At 37.5% G+C, this 23263-nt stretch overlaps 1 protein-coding gene across 5 annotated transcripts in view; it reads right to left on the reverse strand.

Moving 5' to 3' along the window:
* The window catches only part of NCOA2 (nuclear receptor coactivator 2), a 188601-nt gene that overhangs the window by 34622 nt on the left and 130716 nt on the right, over positions 1-23263 (reverse strand). For all 5 annotated transcript variants that reach the window (XM_071420868.1, XM_071420884.1, XM_071420858.1 and 2 more), the window contains 7 exons: positions 16977-17080; positions 12672-12849; positions 11071-11256; positions 10115-10216; positions 9878-10018; positions 6419-6566; positions 3026-4295 (listed from right to left, as the gene is read on the reverse strand). In XM_071420868.1, the coding sequence (XP_071276969.1) occupies positions 3026-4295; positions 6419-6566; positions 9878-10018; positions 10115-10216; positions 11071-11256; positions 12672-12849; positions 16977-17080 (2129 nt within the window). The remainder of the gene's footprint in view (positions 1-3025; positions 4296-6418; positions 6567-9877; positions 10019-10114; positions 10217-11070; positions 11257-12671; positions 12850-16976; positions 17081-23263) is intronic.

A 23263-nucleotide genomic window follows, 5' to 3' on the forward strand; every position in this document is an offset into this window, starting at 1 on the left:
AGGATGCAGGAGGATGGAAGAATTTAGCTCAAGAATCTGTGTTCTAGTCTTGTACTAAATAGTTCCAGCTTTGATCTAAATTTAGGCAATGAGCACTTCCTGTGGGAGACCATCTTCCAAAGCTGAAGAGTTTTGATGCTAAATATTTTCAGTGATTTTATAATTGGGGTAAAGTGATTATTTGTTTAAAGGCCTGGCCTTCAGACAGTTAAACACTTACATTATTCTGTACTCCCCACCATTTCCTCTCCTACTCCATGCTGGACTTCTGTTTATTCAGGTCCAGGCTTCACTGCATTTTAAGTGGGTTTTAAAGTTCTGTTTACAACCAACAGGAGCAACAAAAGCCCTTCTGTCATTATCCAGCAGTCTTCCATCACAGTGACAAGACTGGCTGCTCCATACCTTGGAGCTGAGGAAGCCCTCACCACTTTATCACAGCTCCTGCACTGCTTTGTGGTTTTCTGAACAAACCCAACTCCCAGACCTTTCTGTACCTCCGGTTCTCTCTCTCCTGGGACACAAACTCTGTCTTCAAATGTTAAGAAAAGGCAATACATCCACAGCCCACACTCCAACCCCCTCAAATCCCTCCCCAGCCTCAGAAACATAAAACCTAAAAATAAAAAATGAATGGACCATTCACTTTACGAAGTTCATCATTCAGGAGACCTGATTTTCAACTGCTTGAGGTTGGCAGTGCTTGTAGAGACTGAAGTCTCTTTCTTGAAAGCTGGTTTTATAGTTAGTCTCATGTTTACATTTAGGGTGAGACACAAGTTGCCTATGAAAAAGTAAAGCAGCTAGTTTAAACTGTTCACCTGTGCTACCACTTGTCAATGAGAATACCAGTAAAGAACAGCTTACCTCATCTGTTTTAGACACACATTAGGATAAGATTAAAAAATAGAAAATCCTGGAGTATTATTCTGTGTTTCCATCAGCAATAAAAGGAGTTTGTAGGACTGCCTTGGACTAGACAACAAAGTTCTAGAGGGCACAGAACCTGTTCTCTGAGAATTGGTTTGTAAGCGAAACTGTTTCTTGTGTACTCCACAGAGATCATGAAAGAGAAAATTTAAATTCTTTTAGAAATTTAATTCTAGGGGAAGAAACCATCTGAAGGCCATGATTTTGATCTATGGATGAAGGGCATACATTTTTTTGTGATTATCAATTTTTACATTCTTGTTGAGTACCTAATTTTGGAGGACTGAAGATCTCTGCTTTCAATCTAGAACTGACTTCAATGCGTAGGATCTGAACTGGGAAGTGAAATCTATCAGACATTTTAAAAATATGCCATTCTTGCTAGCTTAGCTGTGAATTTCTTGATATCTGTATTTTTCTACCCTAATGAACTATCAGTTCTCAAAGAGAATCTAAACCCTACCACTACAAACACTAAAAAACACAGGGTTCTATTGAAAACTAAACTAACATCCAGGCTTGAGGATAAATCAGCGCAAATTTCAGTGAGGAGAAATTAGTACAATTTGGCTTGGTTTCCCCTAAAGTGTGGGAAGGATTGAAAAACCACAATTGCTCCTACATAGTGGCAATAGTTGTCAAATTTTGTTGAAACAAAAGCAGCAAAGTAACCTTAGGAGTTGCCTGGATAACTGAGATTTTAACAATGCTGCATCTACACTGCAGTGACACATTTGGCCTCTATGTTTTGTGGTTATAACCACTGTTGAAAGAACTGTCTACTAGTAACAGACTGCCAAAAGGGCAAATAAAAAAAATGATAATCCAGTGTTGTGTCTTAGGGTTAAGAAAATGTCATCTATCCCTCCTCAGCCTCACAATACAATATAGAAAATATAAACAAAAATGTCTTTATGCACACATAATAAAAAGATACAATGGGTTAAAAAAATAAACAAGCTCAAACTTAGTCTACACATTAGAAAATATACAAAATTTTTTAAATTAAGGATATGGCTGTGAATGAGACACATGAACATTTGCATTGTATATGATCTGATCATGATTTACAAACTAAGGCTTCACACACAGGGCTGCCTGGGGATTAATGACCAGCTGGGAGATTTGATAGTGTAGGACAAATCTAAGGATCATTAACTCCAGCTAGTTATAACCTTCCCAGAAAATGCTTTATACTAAAATTGATATTGTAATTACCCATTTTATAAATAATATAAACAGTAATACTGAAGGAGCAGATTGCTTTCACTGTGTCCCTTTTTCTTGCAAAGCTCTGAAAACTGGAGCACTCTGGGTGATGTGGACCTGCTGCTTTTGGAAAGTGAATTCTGCATGAAAGCCAGTGTGACATAACACTTCTTAGCACAGGTCCCGACAATACACCATTTATTATTGTGTTGGGCAGCACAGCAACAAGTGATCTTGCACAGAAAGGAAAGAAATTCTGAATGCAAAATTCAATGCAGATAACCTTGCATGAGGAGACATGACCCCTGCACTGAATGATTAATCTTTCACAGAAACTTGAGGCTGAATATAAAGAAATTTTAAGATTATAAGAAAACCCCATCAAATCCTCCAAACTGGCACAGAAGTCTATTTGCTTTGATTTTAATTTGCAGGTCAAGCATAACATGAAGACCAGGAATGCAAAGTTGTTATCAGTCCTTTCAAACAACTCCTGTTCTTGAGCATGAACCTCTTTTCCATGGGAGGAGTGTAGCTGCTATGCTGGGCTAGGTCAAGGACCCATTTAGCAAGCACAACAGCAGTTCAACCACAGCCTGTGGGAAAAGCTGTCAATTAGGTAGCACTAACCAAGAGTCACGAGTATTTTCTCTTTGCCTGACTACCATCTGGGAAAGGCACCCTGCATTATCCATCTCCTCCCAGGCAGAGCCTGTGCTTTTACACAGTGTGATCATCACCAACTGGGAAACTGAGTGAAGACTGGATTTCAAAAGACAGGTAACAGCCTCCTGAAGCGCCAAGATGCTACTCTTAGTGAAAGTCAGATGGCAGGAATGCAGGCCTGGAACAAGTCATTCACACATAATGCAAAAAATTAGCTTACCTGTTCATTAGGCTCAAAGCTTATCTCTTCTTTTTCTGTCCTCATAGCTATTAACTTTGTGCTACCGGAAGGGTCTGTCTTACTGTCCAACCGCTCCAGTTTTGGGGGTATGTCTGGTAAACCAATATCTTTAGTATCATCTTTATCTAGCAAGTAGCGAAGTAGTGCATTATTATTCTTCTTAGGACTCGCTGGCTCCTGTTTAACAGTCACCTCTGAACCAGGAGCTGTGCTACTGGACTCCTGGTTCAGTTCTTTGCCTGTGGCCTCTGCTGTGAGCTTGGCCAAATCTACAGGAGAACTACTGTCCTGCAATAGTCTGTGCAAAATTTTATGCTTCTCCTTGAGCGAGGTTCCGTGTGCTGAACCAGACCCGGGCAACCCTCCCGTGGAGTCCTTGCTAATGTCTCCCATGGTACTGGACAAAGGTGAAGGCTCCATCTGATCTGATTTGGTGGTCAGCAACTGTAAGAGCTTTGTCTGGCTTTTTCCGTCGTGCAGTTTATTCTGTCCATCAGGTCTCTCGCCACTGACAACCGGTGGCATGTTGCTATCGCTGCTGTCTTTCTGTTCTCCTGAATGGCAGCTGCTCTCTGCTTGTCCAGTTGTACCTTCTGATTGCTCCCCATATATTCCAAAGCAGTCTTTAGAGTCCAGGCTTCCCATCTTGCTTAGCTGGGGAGGATTCATATTCACAGGGGAATTTTGTAAATTTCCCATTTTTAGGTCAGGTGAAGCCAACGACGATCCTAGAGAAACGCCGTGGCCCTCGCTGAGGGCCTGAAGTGCGTTCAGGGAACTGTTGGTGTAGTTATGGCTATTTCCTGTGCTGCTGCAGACTCCCACAGGTGAATGTAAGCTTCCTGCAGGGGAGAACTGACTGGGTGGGATGCGAGGACTTCCTGCCACTCCAGGGCTCACGCGATGCCTTGGGGAAAGCATAGAGTTTGGCTGCCCTGGGTTCATGCCGGGGCTGCTTTGAGAGGGGCTATTCATTTTTAGTGCATAGTTACTACCCTGAGGAGTGGATGCTTGTATGCTTGACACATGGTTCATTCCCCCTGAACCACCAAACCTGCCTGCTGGCATGCCCACTTGCTCCTTTGGGCCATTTATGGCAAAATTTATATTGCTACTGATGGTCATATCCTGACCTGGGTTCCCACTGCACATGGCCTGATGGGCAGGGCTGCTGGAACTAATTGGGTTCAATATCTTCCCCATTCCTTGTCCAGTCAAATCCTGATTCATTCCACAGACATTCTGCTCTCTATGTGGCAAGAGGAAGAAAAACAGCCTGTTAGCTAAATGACAGTGGCCAACTTGCAATTACATTACGGAAAAAGAAGCAAAACCCCAAACCTCACTTTAAAATAACACAAAACCCCTACAATCAAAAACAAATCAACAATTTGACAAAAGTGATATGCAACTCTCAACATGGCTGAACATTAACGGTATGGTTTTTCAGTACCTCATTAGAAAACAGTGAAAGAGAGGAAAAACAAAATTAAACCTCATTTAAATGACAGTCATTAGAAATGCTGATAGGTTACAATTTCACACTCCCTTTAATGTATTTCTCTACAATTTGGCAAGAGCTAACTTCTAGAACTGAAAGAAATCTCATCTGAAACATATGACCCAACAAATACATGTTTTACAAGGCAGCTGCAGACAGCTGTTTGCTGGAGTTTTGAATTTCTCGAAGTTAGCCCCACCACAAGGCTGGAGTGGGCTATTTGCCCACCAAGTTCATAGTGAAAAGAAAGTTGAAAAAGTCACATTTTTACACTGCCAGAGTATTTCAATACTGCTCCAAAACAGCCTGTGAGCCAAGGGAACTACTGGATACTTGTTCAGAATGAGAACAGTCTGTTAGCAATCCAGTCCTACACAGGCATTTAGGAAAAGGGGAGAAGAAAAACAACAAACCACACACACAGGAGCTGAAACTTGTATTTTAGAGATGTAAGCCTCAAGACAGAAGAAAGAGAAGAGAGACACACACACACACACACACACACAGAGAAAAAGCTCTTGTGAGAGCACCTGAAGGTCACTTTTCTTTTCCTCAGTAGATTTTAATTAGTTTATGGGAGGATGTAATACACTTTTTACTCTGTGCTAAAACTTAAATTAGGAAAATCAGATATATTCCCAAATGCTAAAAGCTACAAAGGAGACAGAGTCAAGTAGGTTAGGAATGAAAAAAAAATGAGATTCTGACAAAAAAAAAATCAAATCAACTCTGGACTTCCAAAACCAAATATAAATGGAACATTCCTAATATGCATTCTCCATGAGACAAAAACCATTCCTATTTGCACAGTATAAGTAAGTGCAGATAAACCTTCAGTTTTGCTAAAGCATGAGTAGCAAAATAATTGAAAAATACAGAGTAGTGAATGTTCTTATTCTGTATTGGTTACCTTAGGTATAAAGGCAAATGTGGAAAACATTAACTATAAAAAAGGGGTATTTTTAAAACCTTATTACAAATATAGTAGTACCAGCACTCTGCTTAAAAAAGTGTAAGAAAATTCATGAGTACCATTTAAAAATTATTAGTGCTTGCTTTTTAAAATTTAAGATTTGGCACTTAATAAAATATTAGGTCTATTCAGCAATCCAAAGAAAACAAATTGTAGACAGCTTTTAGTCAGATCAATCTACAATTTCTCTAAAATGGTTTCAGTTATAATTATGTTTAGCACTGTTTTCTTCCTCTCAAGAAAAGTGACACAGAGGATTGGGAATAAAGCCTGAAACAAAATCTGATACAAATATACCAGGACATGCAATGACTTAATAAAAATCTGATGTTAAAGTTCTGATGTCAGTGATTGCTCAATCCTGACTTTAGCATATTATTGTCTGTACTTTTTGGAAAAAAAACCAAACTAACAGTAGTGACACTTCTTAGAATTGGACATATGAGAGCCACTAAGCCAAGCACCAGAAAAGACCAGGCACAAAGGGAATCAAAGAATTTAATAACACTTGTCTAAAGTGCAGTTCTAATACTCATAACATGTTTTTTAAAGAAAAACCAGAACCAACAACAGAATGTGAACTACAAGAATTCTCAGTTTTCTAGATTTAATTATTGTTGGAAAGTTTCTTGTATCTACTATGCAAAATACAGGAAATTAAAATACTGAAAATAAGAACATGGCATTGAAAAATCCAGCATGCCATTTTTAAATTCTGAAACAATCTTACAGTCTTTTCCTGCTGCAAGAATTGATTTCAAAATCTTACTTTGTTTCCATGATATCAGTTCTGGGTCAACAGAAATCTATCAGCCTTAAACAATCTATTTGCTTTGGCAACCTTGTGCTTTGCATGACTCTCAGCAGAGTGTGGATGGAAGGAAAGGGCCAGGATTACCTGTGAAGCATATGCAAGGAGATGACAAGCTGAGGTTCGCTGGTCGTCTGAGAACGGATGAGCTTGCTCTTCGTTTGGGCAGAGACGATGGTGCCGTCCGACAGGGAAAAGCGATAAACGGGGCTGAAGGCCAGCCCCTGCCTCAGCACTGCGGGCAAGCACAACAACAACACAGGTAAACTAAAGACAGACTGCAGGGCACGCAGCTCAGCTGCTCAACATCTGATGCTCAGCACTGATACCGCAGATGTGGCGCTAATTAAGCAAAACTAATAAAAAGAAGATTTTGAAAATAAATACATGCGATGCGTACAGAAAAAAGGATCCCACATGCTGTAGGGTGATCAAATGAAAATCTGCAAGAAGTGACAGCAAGAGCAGGAAGATAGTATGAAATAGAATGGATTCCAGGAGCAGACAGGAAGCTCTTGATGCCAATTTTACTTTTCATCAAATATGTGTCTAATTCCTTTTGTTCCTCAAACACTTTTGCATCGTACCATTACACCATGATGATTTGATATAAATGTCCTTAGTTTTTAGACCATCTGTTTCCATTAGCCTGTATATTCTCCTCCTAAATTGCCTTGCAACAGTTACTCTCACTACTTCTTTAATTTAAAAAATGCATAAACTCTTACCTAAGAACAATTAGAAATGAGAACTAGCAAGAGAAATCATTACTTTTAAAAGAACAAATACAATATATATATAGCTAAAAAATTACAAATAAAATTACTTAAATCAAAACTGGGGCTCTGCTACCCTTTCTCAGTGTTGATTGCATTGCAGGTTTGGGGTTTACTTCACTGTACACATTCTGCAGCCCTTTAACTTTTTAATGTAAATCTGAACTTAAACAAATTCAGTTTTTTAACTTCCATACACCCCTGTGACACTTCTTTAATGAAATATTAAAACATGTTATGGAAAAGCACATCTCCCAAACATTTATTCTACTGTTCACTCTCTGCCATCAATGAAACAAGTGTGGTCACTTAAAATTTCTAGTCCAAAAGCAATCACATTAGGATTGCAGACATGAGAGAAGTAAAATACTTCAAAAATTTTCATATAATCATTTAGGGAAAAAGTAGGAATGAAGCACTACAAATACATTTAATTTCTTATTTTTTCATACATCTATATTTTCTGTCGAGTTCTGTCTCTCTCTGTTTTATTTTAGCTTTTTTAATTAATATTACCATGTGATCTTCATTTCATTGCTAGTCTTTTAATATTTCCTGTTGTAATGAAATGATGTGGTTTTTCAAGTGTGGCCTTTATTTTTCTGGTCTACAGAGCTAGCACATTTTCAGCCTTGCAAGACTAGTTACGATTGCTTTCTTTCCCTGTCCCCCACTGTTATATATTGTTCTGCAAGGTTGCAAAGTATTATCTAGGCAGTGAGAAAACAGGAAGCACAATTTAAACAACCAGAAGGGGTTTTTCAGAGTAAAAATGTAAAGAAAAACAAAAACCTACAACAGTGAAACAATACAAAACAAAATTTCACTGTTAGGTATGTCATTGTTTCAGTTTAACCTTTGGGCACCAGAAGGTCCAAACCTCTTAACTTTAGCATATACCACATCAGGAAATTCCAGTACTCAATGCCAACAGGATACAAGTGAAATCTCTACTTAAATCATTTTCCAAACTAATTCTTTAAACAAACAAAAATGTTTCCATATTCCTCTTGAGGAAATGCTATTTTTCTGACAGTGGCCAATAAAAACTTACCATATATTCTGCATTTTACATTGAGAGATAATTTTAAAGCATGTTTTTTATTGTTTATCAAGCTAATGCTGCATTTTTTCACACTGTAATGCTGGACTACATGTAGGAGAGCATTACTTTCTTTGCTTTCATTCTCAAACCACAATGACTTGAAAACTGCAAGCACAAAGATGGTCCAGCCCAAGATACGACTCGTTTTTCTTCTCCATACTGCAGGTCAGGGGAGCAAAATATTTTAGCCATTACTCCTCTTCAGTGCTGTATCATTTGTAGGAAAGTAATTCCAGAGGTTTTCCCTCCTCTTACCACTCACTCTTTTCATTTTGACAAGAAGAAAAGAGCCCTCTCATTTAGATTAATTCTACAATTTACATGATGATCCTAAGCCACAACTGCAAAATGATACAGTATAAACTCCAAAACACTTATATTTTCACCACTTCATAGAAAGCTTAAGAAGGGACTCATTCAACCTTAGGACTCAGGGTAGTAGCTGCTAACTTGGTCAGGAATAACTTCAAGAAGACCGAAATAAAATGTTGGGATGCCATAACACATACCCCTAAATCATCTCTGGCACAAGTGGGTCCTTACCTTCAACTGCTATCTAAACCCCTGGTGTAATTTTAATTGCATATTGCCTTCTTCAGTTCTGTCTGAAATCACAGCACAAGGCTGTGAACTTTTAGCTCTTCTACTGTATATACCCCCAAAACTGTTATCTAAAATAACACAGCATTTCTGTGACCCCACATTTCTAAAAGACCACCTGAAGATTTCAGGAAAGCAGAACATATTAAAGAACATTTAACTAATGCCTCATGACTAAAGCTCTTTTTTTTGGTGTGTATTTGGTGGAATAATTTGATATTCCAGTTACAATTTAGTATCCAAGATGACATATCTGTTGCTTAATGACCATGGTAACTATTTGTTACAAGCCAGCTGTAAACCCTGTTCTTTAAACATGAACCCAAAGAATGATGCTTCTGTACTGGAAACGTTCCAGCTATTCCCAATTGGTTTTGAAATTACTTTCCCATGGACTAGATAAGGTTATTTGCTTTTATTAATTTGGGTCTGTGTTACTAGAATTAGAAGTATAAGGGTTGTATGAAAAATCCCCACCCAGTCACTACCACAGAAACCTCATGGGGACCATTCCAAGTGCAGTACTTTCCTATTTCTTACCTGCCATAATCTTGACTAAGTAGATGTGCTTGTGGTATATCCTATAATACTTATCAGCTAGATGAAGTGCAACAATGTAGGTTTCCAAACAGTATGAGAGGTGCAGCTTTGGGAATTTACACTCAATGTTTCTCACAGGAAATGTGACAGTAAAAGTCCCTTTTGTAAAGAAAGGGAATACAGGCAATGAACTGCAATGTGTGAGTTGAGGTTTTGAAGAATAATGGTCAGTGAACATTTGGACAATATGCAAGGGTCTTTCCTTCCAAAATAATTTTGACATTTTGAAGATTTAAAACACACTCCAGAATGGCACAGTTGTAACAAGAAGGCTAAAACAACCAGTGAGAAAGCTGAAGACCTCCCTAGAGAGAGAGAGCCATCGGTGTGCTAAGTAAAACAGCCTGAGAAAGGGATTGTCAGTAGCTGGTGATTGTTCTGAAAGCATAACAAAGAGAGGACAACCAAGAGATACAAGTGGCAAAGAGGTTAAATATAAAAAGTACTTAAAGTATGAAACCTAACCTTCCTGGTGATGCCTCTTGGCAAAAGATATTTCCCCCTCGTGCTGTGAATGGAACCTCTGAATGCATCTTCTCACCAAATCCTCCCAGCCAGGTTTCATAGCTGCTCGCATGGTACTTGTGTCCAATGAAGTTATTTTGCCTGATATTAAATACATTAGAAAGTATTTGTTATAACAATTTCTCCAGTGAGGAAAAGGAAATACAATTAAAACCTTCTACTCTTATTTCACAATACCTTGAAGATCCTGGCGTGTAGTAAAGCTCTCTGATGAAGGAAGAAGTGGTCTTTCCTTCATTGGAGCTCTTCTTGCAACACAAATCAAGCAAGACTGCAAATCTTAGAGAAAAATGTTACTTCATTTTATTTTCATGAAAAGGGAAGACTTTTGCTTCCACAAAGACTTCAGAAATACTTTAAAAAAGTTCCTTAAGTCTATTCGGACCAAAATACAGATTTTGTACCAATAAATGCATAGACAAAACTCAGTAGATTTGTATCTTCATTACTTCCTAAAACATTAAATAAAACAGGAAAGGTGGGTTTGCTTTCTTTCAGAAGAAAAATTAACAAGGACTCCACCACAATCCATAAGTATTGGCACATGTTTATGAATCTACCTGTAGTAGCTCAACCACTCAGGAAGTAAGTAATAAAAGAGAATATACTGCATGCACAAAGGGCACGTTTCTTCAACACTCCCCACTTCATATTTTCTAAGCCAAATTCCTTAAACTTGCCTCAAAGGCTTGCTGTTCCTGAGAACTCACCTTCACAATAACCATTTTTACTTACCTGAATACTTACAAAACAATCTGAGGAAATTTACCTGCTGAAGTAGTAAATGGGAAAGGAAATGGTGAACCACGATTGTCTTCCAATTCTAAGAATTCAAAAAATTGCCCTTTGAAACCTTCTTCCTAGTCAGCTACATTTTTTTTACAATTTCAGCAATATAAAACTAGGGTATCTGCCTTTGAGGTAAACAGAATTTCTCTCAGTTCTCTCAGCTGGTTTAACGAATAGGTGCATGCAGCAAGTGTATATCCTCATAGCCAAGACACAAAAGCACATTTCTACCGTTAAATAAAAAAAAACCCAAACCTAAGAATTTTTCCAATTTTCAGGACTTAGAGGTCAACTTTATCAACTGCTCTGAAAGTGCATTAACACAAACTGGAAATGGTAATTACCTTCACCATCCTCCTTGAAGGAATTTGGTTGAGAAACAGCAAAGCACTGCATAGTTTCATATTTCTGATGTGCTTCCTGGTTATCATGGCCTTCTTCAGAATCAGCCAGAGGTTTGACCAGCATGCGACAATTGAAGGTATGGCTGTTCCGCCTAGGAGTGTCACCAGACCAGGATCCCCCATTCACTGAGCAAAAGCAAAATCAGACAGTGAGACAAAGCTGGTACCAGGCATTTCTGCTGCTTATCCACAGGAAATTAATCAAGATGTTTTACAAACTGGTTGGGAAACAAGCTCATTTAACAACAACAATGATTTAATTTTAATATTAAAGCCCAAACCAGCACATAACTAGGTCATTTATAAAATTAACAGATTTTAAGAGCACTGCTAATTTGTTCAGCTATTATGCTTTCACAAGTGACTCAAAATGACATCGTAGAAAAGCAGAATAAAAGTCTAAATATTGGTGCATGTAAAAGTTATGCAGCACAGCAAAAGCCTACTGGGTAGATCAAGTTGATTTATGAGACTGAAAAAAATAAGACAGTATGTAGGATCTTTCCAGCAAACTTAAAAGGTACTACTAAAAGACATGGCTGCATTGTATAAAAATCTCTGTCCAGGTTAGAAGGGAAAGAAATGAAACTAATATGCCCTTATAAAACCAGGAAGCAATACAATAGGGAATATATTGAAACACACAGTCACAGCTACAATGGGAAAGACTGAAGGGTTGAAATGACCTGGGTGGAGCTATGGATAAAACTAAAGCCTAACACAGTGCTTAAGACAAGTAAAAAAAGAAACAAAATCCTGAGATGCACAAATATAGGTACTGGACATCAGTCAGAGCGAATCACTGTTACACCACATTAGGAAATGGCAGGGTCATATTTAAAATACTCTTTGCTTGCCCTCTTCAGTTATAAAATGCAATAAATGCAGTAATATATTGACTTTAGCCATTTACATTTTTGCTTCTTCAGAGTATATAAGTACAGTAATAAAATGCTAAAGTGAATTGAGCAATACTTTTTAAACTGCTCTGAGTAAATGAGGAACTCAGTATTGACTTTCTCTTTCTTTTCATCTCCTCCAACACTCAAGGACATTAAAACTAATATTAATGAATCCAAAAATGGCTGCAACTAACAAAAACAGGTTTTGAAAGTTAAGAGTTAAGTATTGCTGAGAACAAAACCATTGAAATAAAAATTCTAACATAAGGAGGTTTCTGATTTTTCTTTTATATTTCTTCTTTCCTAGGCCATTTTTGGAATAAGCAGCCTAGACAGAGAACTAACAGAGAGTTCACATAGCTAATGCTGTCTTTTAGTGATTCACTCTGGAGATCCATTAAAAAATATCAGCTAACATGAATTACTAAAAGCAATTTTAACAAAGAAGAATTTGAAAAGAGTGGAGAATGCTTTTGAGAATAATATTAATCATTCATAGTCTATATATACATTAAAAATAAATAATGTATATGATGAAACTGTAAGTAGTGTCAGGACATTAACTTCAGTTATTTAAATGCTGACTTACAAAACCAAAGTTAAATAAGTAATGGTACAATATCAGGAAAAGTTATATACCTAAAGATTTTGGCAGCAGGATTTTGACAAATTCATTGTGGTCCCCTACATGCAGGATGCTGTATATGCTTGTGTTCATCAGCTCTTCTTGGTTGTACCTCAGGTACTGTGTCACATTCTCAGAAACAAACACAACGTTACCCTCTGGGTTCACTACAAAGAAGAACCCATCTAGGGCCTAAAGGGGGAAAAACAGAAAACCAGAGAGAGAGAAAAACATAATAGCAAACAATCAGATTAACAAAATACACAGAAAATAAATACAGAAGACATAACTGATTTTTTCCATTTCCAATCTTCTCCATTCAGAAGACATAACTGATTTTTTTCTCACCCATCCCAGTTCTTACATTATTGTCTCTAAGAGCAAAGGACACATTTCAGATTGAGCATCTAATCTTACTTATATGACAGCAGTGTAAAAGCACAGAAAGGTACACACCTTGCAAAATAATGAAATCCACAATCTCCAAGCACAATTGCAGATGGTAGAAATATATCCCTCTAATTTTATGTCATATGAACAGATAAAGGGTGAATACAGTTAAACTTAAAAGCACCAAAGCTTTTTGTCTAAGCATTCAATTAACAATCTACACAGACTTCTGCAGCTTTGCCTGATTTATTCACCTCTCGAAGGATTGGCAGGAAATCACTAGAAGAGTTGTTAGTTATTGTATCTCCAGGGACAGAAATAAATTAGAAAAACAGGCCACCCACAATTCATTGTGGGTCAAAACCAAGTGGATCCATACTAAATCTGAACACAGCTCACTGCAAAACAGTCTGGACAAGGAGGAGCTGCCACAGCAAGCACCAGGCATTTTTGATTTGACCCAACTTGTATACTGTACAACTCATGTGTTGGTCTAAGCAGGCAGTTCTGTCCACTGGTTACAGAGAGATGTTTAAAACATTGCACATTACTGAGCAGTTAGCAAATCCAGACAATAAAAGAGAATGCTTAGGATGGATTTCGTTTCCACCTTCAGCCACCTAGCAGAAGGCTAAAGAGAAGACAGAACCAGGCTCTAGGCTAGAGGTTCACAAGGGAAGGATGAGATGCAACAGACACAGGTTGCAAGTCAGGAAATGTCATGGAGATACAAGAAAAAAAAATTCCACCACGAAGGTGGTCAGATATGGGAAGAGACTTCAAAACCACCTTCCAGAGATATTCAAACCTTGGCTGGACTCGGCTCTGGGCCACCTGCTCTACTCAGACCAGACTGCAGTGGAGGTAGGAATACACAAGCTCCAGAGGTTCTTCCCAAACTTAGTTAAGATAAGTTAGATAATGATTCTGCTCCAGGGGAGGGTCAGTGAAAGCACAATGCAAGGGGAGCAGCTGAGCCAATGGCTGACAAATGCTTTCTTTGTTCTATTTTAAAATTAAAACATAATAAAACCCACAAATAAACGTGTGTGTACTTTCCCTGACTGCCTCTAAATTAAAGCTAAACCAGGTCTTTTTGTCCTCTTGTTGGCACAAATTCTAATCTCTGGCATTGTTTTTTATCACTGCCTTCTTTTTGTTTCTGATAATTTTTAGTTCCTCCTGTTGATTAATTTTCTCTGTGAGCTCCATCCTTTATATGTAGTTTCTTAACATTCATTACATTTTCCTGCTGAGTAGTATTTATTTTAACTAATAAATATTTACAAATAAGTTAATAAATTGAGGCTCTAGTACAATTTTCAGCATAATAATTTCTAGTATAATAATCAACATCTCTGCTATGGATTAGTGTTTTAGGCTGCATTTCACCACCATTTAAAGCCAGTGTAAGCATGGCCTGTTTGATTTAGTAGTTCCTACACCACAACAGCAACCTGTACTGTGTGAGGCTATGAAGAGCTGGACCAGAGAGCTGAGTTGGCTGAAAACTAATTAAAGAAAAAAAAGATGCTAGCCACATCAATCCCCAGCTGGCCAACCATAGAAGCCATGGTATTTAGAGCTGGCAGAAGGGTGTGGGTTTGGCTGAACCATCCTGCTTGGCAGCTGTCCACACATTAATTCACAGGGGCTGCAAAACCAAAGCTATCACAGATGTTTATTGGAGTCCTAAGGAGAAAATTTTCAAAGGTGGAGATGGCAAGCAAGAGATTATAAGAGTTACTGGCATCTCACAATAATCTTCAGTTTTCCCTACTGTTTCCTAGAGTGGCAACTTGTTTGGCAGAGAAGTGCTCTCTGTGCTGTTCCCTCACAGCTGTTTCTTGAGTTGATCACAGATGTGGCCATCTGGGCTTAGAGCAACAAAGGCCCCTATATTTCAGTCTCTCATTTCTTTCCATTCTCTTAAGAAAATAATCTTGCAGGTAAGCAGCAGCAGGTTTTTGAGGAAGTTAGTGCACCTAGACACTTGAATATTTTAGAAGCCTCCACTTTTGCAGTAATTTCTTATTTCTGTTCCCAGATGTGAGCCGCCACAATCAAAAACTTTTCTTCAGAACTATTGGGAAAATGGGTGAACAAATAATGGACAGTATGATGGAAGAGAAATCAAGAAAACAGATATTTTAGATTATATATTGGAACAGAAAATACATTTGTGTTCTTTGAGATGTTGTCATCTCTCTCTTGACTATTTTTCCTTAGTTTCTTCCTATCTACTTTATGCTTTAAGCAAGAAATATGTTAAAATATTCCTCAGAGGCAGCTGCCTGATGAATTTTACTCACTTTCTTCAGCTGGAAACACTCATTATTTTGAGTATTCTTCAGTTTTATTCTCTAATAAAAACATACAATAACATTTCTAAACCAAATCAACTAATAAACTGTTCATTAGCATTGCAATTTTTATTATTATTTGGCAATGAGAAAAGGTAGGGGGTTTTTAAGAGGTTGTATAAAAGAGTTCTGTAAAGATTAAATAACTGAATTGCATTTCCTTAAGGTGATAAAGACACAAAGAAAGTATCTGTAGTCTTTCCACAGCAAATACAGAACAACTTTCAGTCCTTTTTAAGTTTCCTGGTGCAAAAGGACTGTGGTTCATTTATTTCCACAATGTTTCATTGTTCATATGCAAAGGAAAACTAAATTAAATGGAACAACAGAATAAATGGTTGATTTTACATGTCATGTTTGCTGCAGTAGCCAATCACACAAGATAAGCCATGAAAAATATAATCTTATTCTTATTTTCCTTGTCCTTACAAAACAGTCCTTACAATTAAATTAATAGAAAATTAAAGATAAATTTTAACATAGCAGTGTAAGAGATGAATGCATAACCTTGTTCAATAGCAAAAACAACATTGAATTCAGTGTGTATGTATAATAAATATTAAATAAAATAAATTAATTTGTTATCCCCACTTTTCAAAGAACAATGCCTCCAACCTGTCTAATCTTATGTTTTGCAGTGTGAATTTGGAGCCCTTATTTCATGAACAGTATAGAAAACTATGTCTTCTTTCGACCAATTATGAAAAATAAAGCAGATACTTAAAACTGTTATACAGGCATTCAGAAATGACAGAATAATTATGCTTCTGCCAAAGCTGGTTCCCTTAGCTTTATTCAGAGTTTGTGTTTTATGTTACCTAAAGTTACATTTATTCTTCCTGACAGATGAAGTCCACAGTCAGAATGGGATGGGAATAAACAGTTTGCAAGTGAGTTTAAGCAGATAAAGCAGTAGTGCACATGACATAAGGATCCCTGATAACATACCTACCCAACATTACTGCTAACACACATTTGCAAGCTAGGCTTGAATCATACAGCCTTTTGGGGTATCAAAATAACTGCTAAAATGAGACAGAAATCTTAACTGAACAAACTGAAATACACATCCTGAAAATCTCTCCTAGATTACTTTCAGATTCTAGAGGGAAGAGTCCTGCTTCAAGTGCTGAAATGATAAAATATTAAAGCAGTATAGCAATGACATGCAATTTTAGAGGAATATTACTTATATAACTTGTATACTACAGTACACATAAGTCAATGTTTAAGTGCAACAGGTCTTCCACAGCTGTTGTGGTTCAGAAAAAATAAAACATGCACAGACACCCAACACTTGCTGTCAGCTGAAGCCCCTCAAGCTGTCTATGTTACAAAGAAGCAGAACTCTCTGGGCCTCTCCCTACTTCAAGCTGAAGAGAGTTTCATCACTGAATGCAAGAGAAATAAATATGCTGCCTAGTCTTTAGTGACATAATCCCAAGTAGCCAGGATGGTTTGTCTCTCTTGACCATTCCTTTACAGCAACCTCTGACTACACTTTTCATTTCATTCATCCCAGGAGGAGCAGAACTGCCCTAAATACAGGGATTTTGTGCTCTTTACCTCAAGCATCATCGGTCCAAGTGCATCCTTGTCGATGACACTCTGACCTGTAGACGATACATCTGCTTTTTGCACTTCATCTTCATTAGCTGCTGCTGCTTTTTCTGCAAGAGAGAATACCATGTGTTAAGCGACAGAAGACTGATCTCACTGATACACCAAGAGCCCACAGAGCATTGAGAAGAGCTGTGAAATGCTTACAGTGCAACAGTTCTGAAAATGAGATTAGACAGTCTCCCATAATGATTCAACAGAAGCACAGCTAGCCTATTTGCTTCTCAGTTTTCAGGTCTTGTGATACAAATGAAATAATTTCTCATGTTTCTCAGCTAGACATTTCACCAAACTACAGAGTCTAACACTGGGCAAAGACAAGGGCTCTTTATGAAGGTGCAGTGGGCAAAAACTAGGCTCAAGGTGTAGTCAAAGACTGATCTAAAAGAGCAGGCAAAGCTTACAGCTGCAGAGCTTTTCCATGACCGCTATATTTAGAAGGAAAAACATAAGTCCACAATCTACGGTTTCAGTACCGAGAAACAGCGGCCTCAGTTCTGCTCCCATGTCTCCACCCACGTTCTTACTATCACATCATTTTCATACCACCTTATTTACCAATATATTATTAGAACTACATACAATTTCAAGTGCTGCATTTGAAAACTGCAGGCCAGAAAATAATGATTTCAGTTACTGGAACATAATGCCATATGTTAAAATGTGTTGTATACAGCATTACAGGTTATACCCAACTCCAAATGTAAGGGATATTCACAGAAATTTCAAACCTAGTGGGCTTATAATTCCTATCAAGTAATGAACAGTATTAATTTTTCTACTTCAATAATGCTATTTTTGTTTAAGGATGAATTAATAAAACTAATAAAACCACTATGTAAAATACATATTCTAATGCACATTGTACATTGTAAATTAATGAAACCAGTTACTTTTTGTTGTTAGTTCTATACTCAAAACAAAATTTGAGTTCTATACTCAAAATAATTTTACTATTTTTCAAGCAGCAGTTATGTAAAAGCTAGGGCCATCCTGCAATCTAGAATATTAAAAATAATATAAATGTCTTATTTTTTTAATATAACGCAATAAATTATTTTACTAAACATGAAAGTACACTGAAATTTTAACAAGAATTTATGTCTTCAACAATAAACTCGAAGAACATTCATTGTAGGAATTACTGAAAGTACCATGTGCAGATGGAACAAAGGGCCTTTGGAAAATCACCGAGAGTGAAAATTAAAAAAATCAGTCATGCAAATTAAAATGTATCCAAGTACACAGTATTTTTCACTATCTGTAGATCTGCAATAATGCAGGTAAAGTTCTTCTGAATTTCCCTGGCACAGGTTTTAAGGTCAGTGTGAATATGTGCTACTCAGACACAGAGTAAAGGCGCTGCTTTTGTGAAGCCCTGGGTGTTCTCCTGTCAGCAATCACCTGCTGGCAATAAGGCTTTGGTCACTTGGGCTGTCTCATCCTAGATTTCTATGGTTTTTTGCTTTCATGAAAAGACTCACAAAAATTTTAGCTGTCTTCTTAGGTGTTATACGCTATATAACACCATTGTGAATAATGATTTAGCAAATTGCTCTGAAGATGGAGTTGCAGCTAACCATCTAATTTTAAATCACTCTGATTAGCATAATCTCATAGAAATAAATTCACTAGAAAGAACTATTAACATTTCCTCTGCCACTTGAACTCACGAGGACATAAAATTAGTATCTCTGGTTTAGACTAGGGGTGGGATTTTATTTTTTTCCTTACCTCTCTTGTTTTGGCAAAAAGCAGAAATTAGGTGTAACAGAAAAACAATTGAACAATCCTTCAAATGCTACAACACAGCAGAGTTGGCACCATATGATGATACGAAACTGAAAACATGTTCTAAAAATTCTAAAAGAACTCTAAAAATAGAGTTGAGCTTTTAATAAAGCCAGTGATGATATCTGTTTCCCATCTGTTCCTGCTAGCATAAAGTGATCTCTTATTTTCACACTGCAAAATATTAGAATGGACAGGGATACCAGCTTCTTGCTCTCATTTGACCACTGTTTCAGCCATTGATACCATCTTGATTATGGGAGAACATTCTCTCTGAGCCAGGAATGGAGGGGCTGCAGATATGATCCAACAATGGTGTGAAAGCACATTCATTACAGTTTCCTTATGTCACCAGTTTACAGACTACTTTTACTGATTATTTTTACATAATACGAAATATTTGCTGCTGATTTTTTCACTCTTACAACCATGGGGTTTATACATTGGTAAAAACAATGGTTTGCTTTCATGCACACTGATGAGGTTTTATACAAAGGAAAAAGAGGACATTTTAAATTATTATAATAGTAATCAATACAGAAGCTGCAATACCAGGTCAGACCAAGGATCTCTCAAACCTCACATCCAGTTCATGAGAACCACTGCTTTCCTCTCCACTTCCCCCTTTTCTCCATTTTGATTGTTTGATCCCTGACTGCTTCTGCTTCATCACCAGCTGTCCCTCACAACCATCTGACTTCCTGATTTTCTTTTCCGTTTTACACTCTTTCCCTCAGAGAGCCCAACATCTTTGTGCAATCAATAAACTCAGTGCTTTCTCAAGGAAAAAGTGTAATGAATGGAGAAAATATGAAAATTCTATTTCTACTCGAATGTTACCTACCTGCTTTTCCCAGAGATGGTGACAATGTATCACTCATGAACTAGTAATACTCAATGCTCACTGCTCATGAACTTTGGCTAGGCACTCTGAAAAGCAGTATAAATCACAAGTGCTCCAAAATGATGGACTTCCTAATTGCATGTGTAACTTAATTGGGTAAGAATTCAAGTAGCTGGAGAGCTTAGAAGAGGCTACACATCCAGGCCACAAGCCACACTTAAATTTAAGTGGCATTGTATAGGAAACCTAGGCCTCAGACAGCCTCTGAGTAGGACCTGCTGTAATTCACGTCACTGTTATAAACTGCAGCTACTAATAACGTTCAACTATGCAATAAATGATCCATTTTTGACTGAATTACAGAGCCCCTTGTGTAGACTTTATCAGCACATCCAAGACAAGTAAGTGAATCCTGTCAGCAGCATCGTCCTGACAGTCAGTCATGGAGAATGTCTTGAAATGCAAATTTCTCCCTCAGCAATACAGCCCATGGGGCTAATTGACAACAAAAATTTGTTACAGAAAGGCTGGAAAAAAACAATGATTGATACATGAATTTCTAATGCTGACAAAATAATGCATTATCACAAGTCAGTATTCTTTGTTTTTCTTAACAGTTCCAGCTTCCAGTGTTAAGTAATGGTGCAAAAATTGTAAAGTTTACTTTCCCTTTTTTACTTCTATCTTTTTTGAGTTCATGGGAGCCCAACAAAGAAATGAAAAGCTCAGAGAGTTTATAATTGCTACACTAGATTAATGATCTTTGAATGTCAAGGCTTAGGAAAAGAGCTGTAAAGGCCCAACCTTGCAAAGCCTCTCAGAACCCTGTTCTCCCAGCCCCAGGTAACACCCCTGGTGTTATACCCTCTGACTAAGCACAGCCACTGGATTTTGCCACTGCAGCCACATGGAGAGTGGGAGCTGCTTCCCTGACCTCACAGCTTCCAGTGATGCCTCCTGCTAGAACAGCCCCTGTTAAATGTCAGCCAAGTGCTGCCAGGTATCCTACAGGCACAGTGGCCAAAGGGCAGCGGAGGAAGAGTATGGACAGAGGTTGTATTTACAGGGCTGTATTTACAGCCTTCTGCAGCCAGAGGAAGGGAGCAGCATGGAAAGGGACTTCCCATGGCTTCATCTCCAGAAAGGGAATTCTGCACTGGAGAGGCAGCATGGAATTAGAAACTGGTCCCATCTTTATGAATACAGCTACCAGGGATCAAGCATATTTTATCTGAATTACAGTAGTATAAACTTGAAGCACATTAAATAATTATTAGCTCCGCTCAATTAAGAGTTTAGCCTAGAGAGAGAAAAAAATTTAAATAAAATACAAGTACCCCTGAGAGAGATACTACAAAGAATATATACATCCAATTATGTAGTATTTTAGTGATGTGTATAATTTAGACTTTAAACTGTGGGTATGTTTACAATTGCATAAGCAGTATTATACTAAAATACATATTAATATTTTCAATTGGGCATCTTCCTAGTGATCATAAACTGTATTTACTTTTCTACATTTATCATACAGAATAAAGAAGGAAAAAAAAGCCCTCAAAATATTTTCTGACAAATTTATGAGTGGGAAGCCTCAAGCTTTATTTAAAGCTCATTCCAGATTCTGAAAGCAAACCTTTGTGAAATCACATTAGTTTAACAGAAATTCATAAGTCCGAGAAATAGAAGCCAAAAGCAATAGTTGGAAGTCTCCTGCTACATTTTAACTTAGCAAGCCCTCTTGGTTTTCCATCCTCCCAACTCAAGCTATGTCAGTTCTCTCTGCATTTCTGACAGCAGACTCTGAAGTGTTAATGACAGGCATCACCTTCTCTTGGTTGTGTTTCAAACCCTACTTTCCTACAGGTAGGCAGGCAGGACCAGCTGAACCACTCAAAAAGCTCTCTTTGTCTGTATTCAAGCTGCTCCAACTTCCTTAAGGAAACCTGCTACAGAAGTATTTCCCCCCTTCGTGCTCTCTGCAAAACCAAGATGCATTTTTAAATTAAAAGAGCAAAACTTAGCCTCTGCAGGAATTTCAAAAAGATGAAGCATAATTTGAAAGAGAAAATTTGCATCAACACAGATTTAGCTTATTTTTCACTGGAGCCACATTTAAGGCTCTTCACAGAACAAGAGAGCAAAAAAGAGATGCTGGTGAAATGCTGGGCAGACAAGAACCCATGCTCTAAAAACCACCAAAGAAAAAGGTCAAGCAAACCCCCCCCACCCCGTAACAGGTAAATTCAAGTTTATAATCCAATACTGTTTAAAACAGGTTTTCCATATGCCCTATACATAATTCCTGCTCTTTGTAATTTTCTGGAATTGCTATTGTAATGCCACACTTATCTCAAATCACATACCTTTTTTGTACAATAGGTAAAAATATAAACAAAGAGATTTGTAATAAGTGACACTAGAAAGCTCAACTCTGCACTCTTCAAAAAAAAATCACACAAATCAAGATGCTTATAACAGTAACACGAACATCACTTGAAAGTGAATGTAAATGCTATACAAAGTTGAAACATGCAATTTAATTTTACACTGGAACTATCTAGAAAACAACTTATCTTTTCCATTTTTGGTAAGTATTAGCCAACAACTCTTGTCTTGCCTAATTCATATATCTAAGTATGCCCTGCATGATCCTTCTGAATTGGTATGCAAAAATAACATCCAAACAATCAAGAAAAATGCAGAAGTATCTGATAGTCCAAGGTAAGGGTAGACACAGTACTAAAAACTAAGGCTAACATAAAATAGAAAGTATACTTAGCAAAGGCTATGTTTTAGCTGACCTTACAGTTTTGAGTATTAGATTAAATAACATTTCAAATATTAGATGCAATAACATCTGTGTATGACTATTGCTAAGTAATTGTATTGACTCTGGTAATGGACAGGAGGTTTTTAACATGAATAGGGCTGTACAGAAAGTGCCTTCAAATGTACCAACTTGAATAAAACACAGAAGAAAAAAAACCCAAAAAATTGTATTTGGTAATGAGAGTAGTTTTGGATCACTACACATGATGAAGTAAAGCAGTGAAGAACGTGCAAGTTATTTTGATGCTTGGTTAACCACAGGGAAAGCAGCTCTGCCTGTAGCTGTGTAATTCAAAGCACTGCGATCCATGGCTCACTTGAAACTTGATATCCCCATGCACGTCCTCACCCAGTTCCCATTCCCTCAACACAAGTTGTTTTTATTCCCTGAAAGCAAGCAATTTTTCAAAACACCAGTGCCTAAGAAACAGCAACTATTTCAGCAATCAATTTTAACACCAGCTTATCCCATCCTTGTGAATAAAGTTAGCTACTATTTTAGGGAAGTGATTATATAGTGAGGTTGCTCTTTCATCGCACAGCACACATCTGTCCAGAGCAAAGAAGCTCTTAGACTCTTGAATACATATTTTCCCCCAGAAACTATAGATCAAGTCTTACAGGAAAAACTATGCAACATCTCAGGAAGGTTTTAGGAGGTAAAACAAGGGAGAATTATGCATCTGCACTGAACTAAAATTAGAAAAGCTGCCATATGGCTCTGTGAAGCCAGCAGCACGTTCTTATTCATTAGGAAGCATTCTGC

This window comes from Agelaius tricolor, unplaced genomic scaffold, assembly GCF_023055355.1.
Source record: "Agelaius tricolor isolate 1412-34295 unplaced genomic scaffold, bAgeTri1.0.p SCAF_2, whole genome shotgun sequence".
Classification (NCBI taxonomy): domain Eukaryota; kingdom Metazoa; phylum Chordata; class Aves; order Passeriformes; family Icteridae; genus Agelaius; species Agelaius tricolor.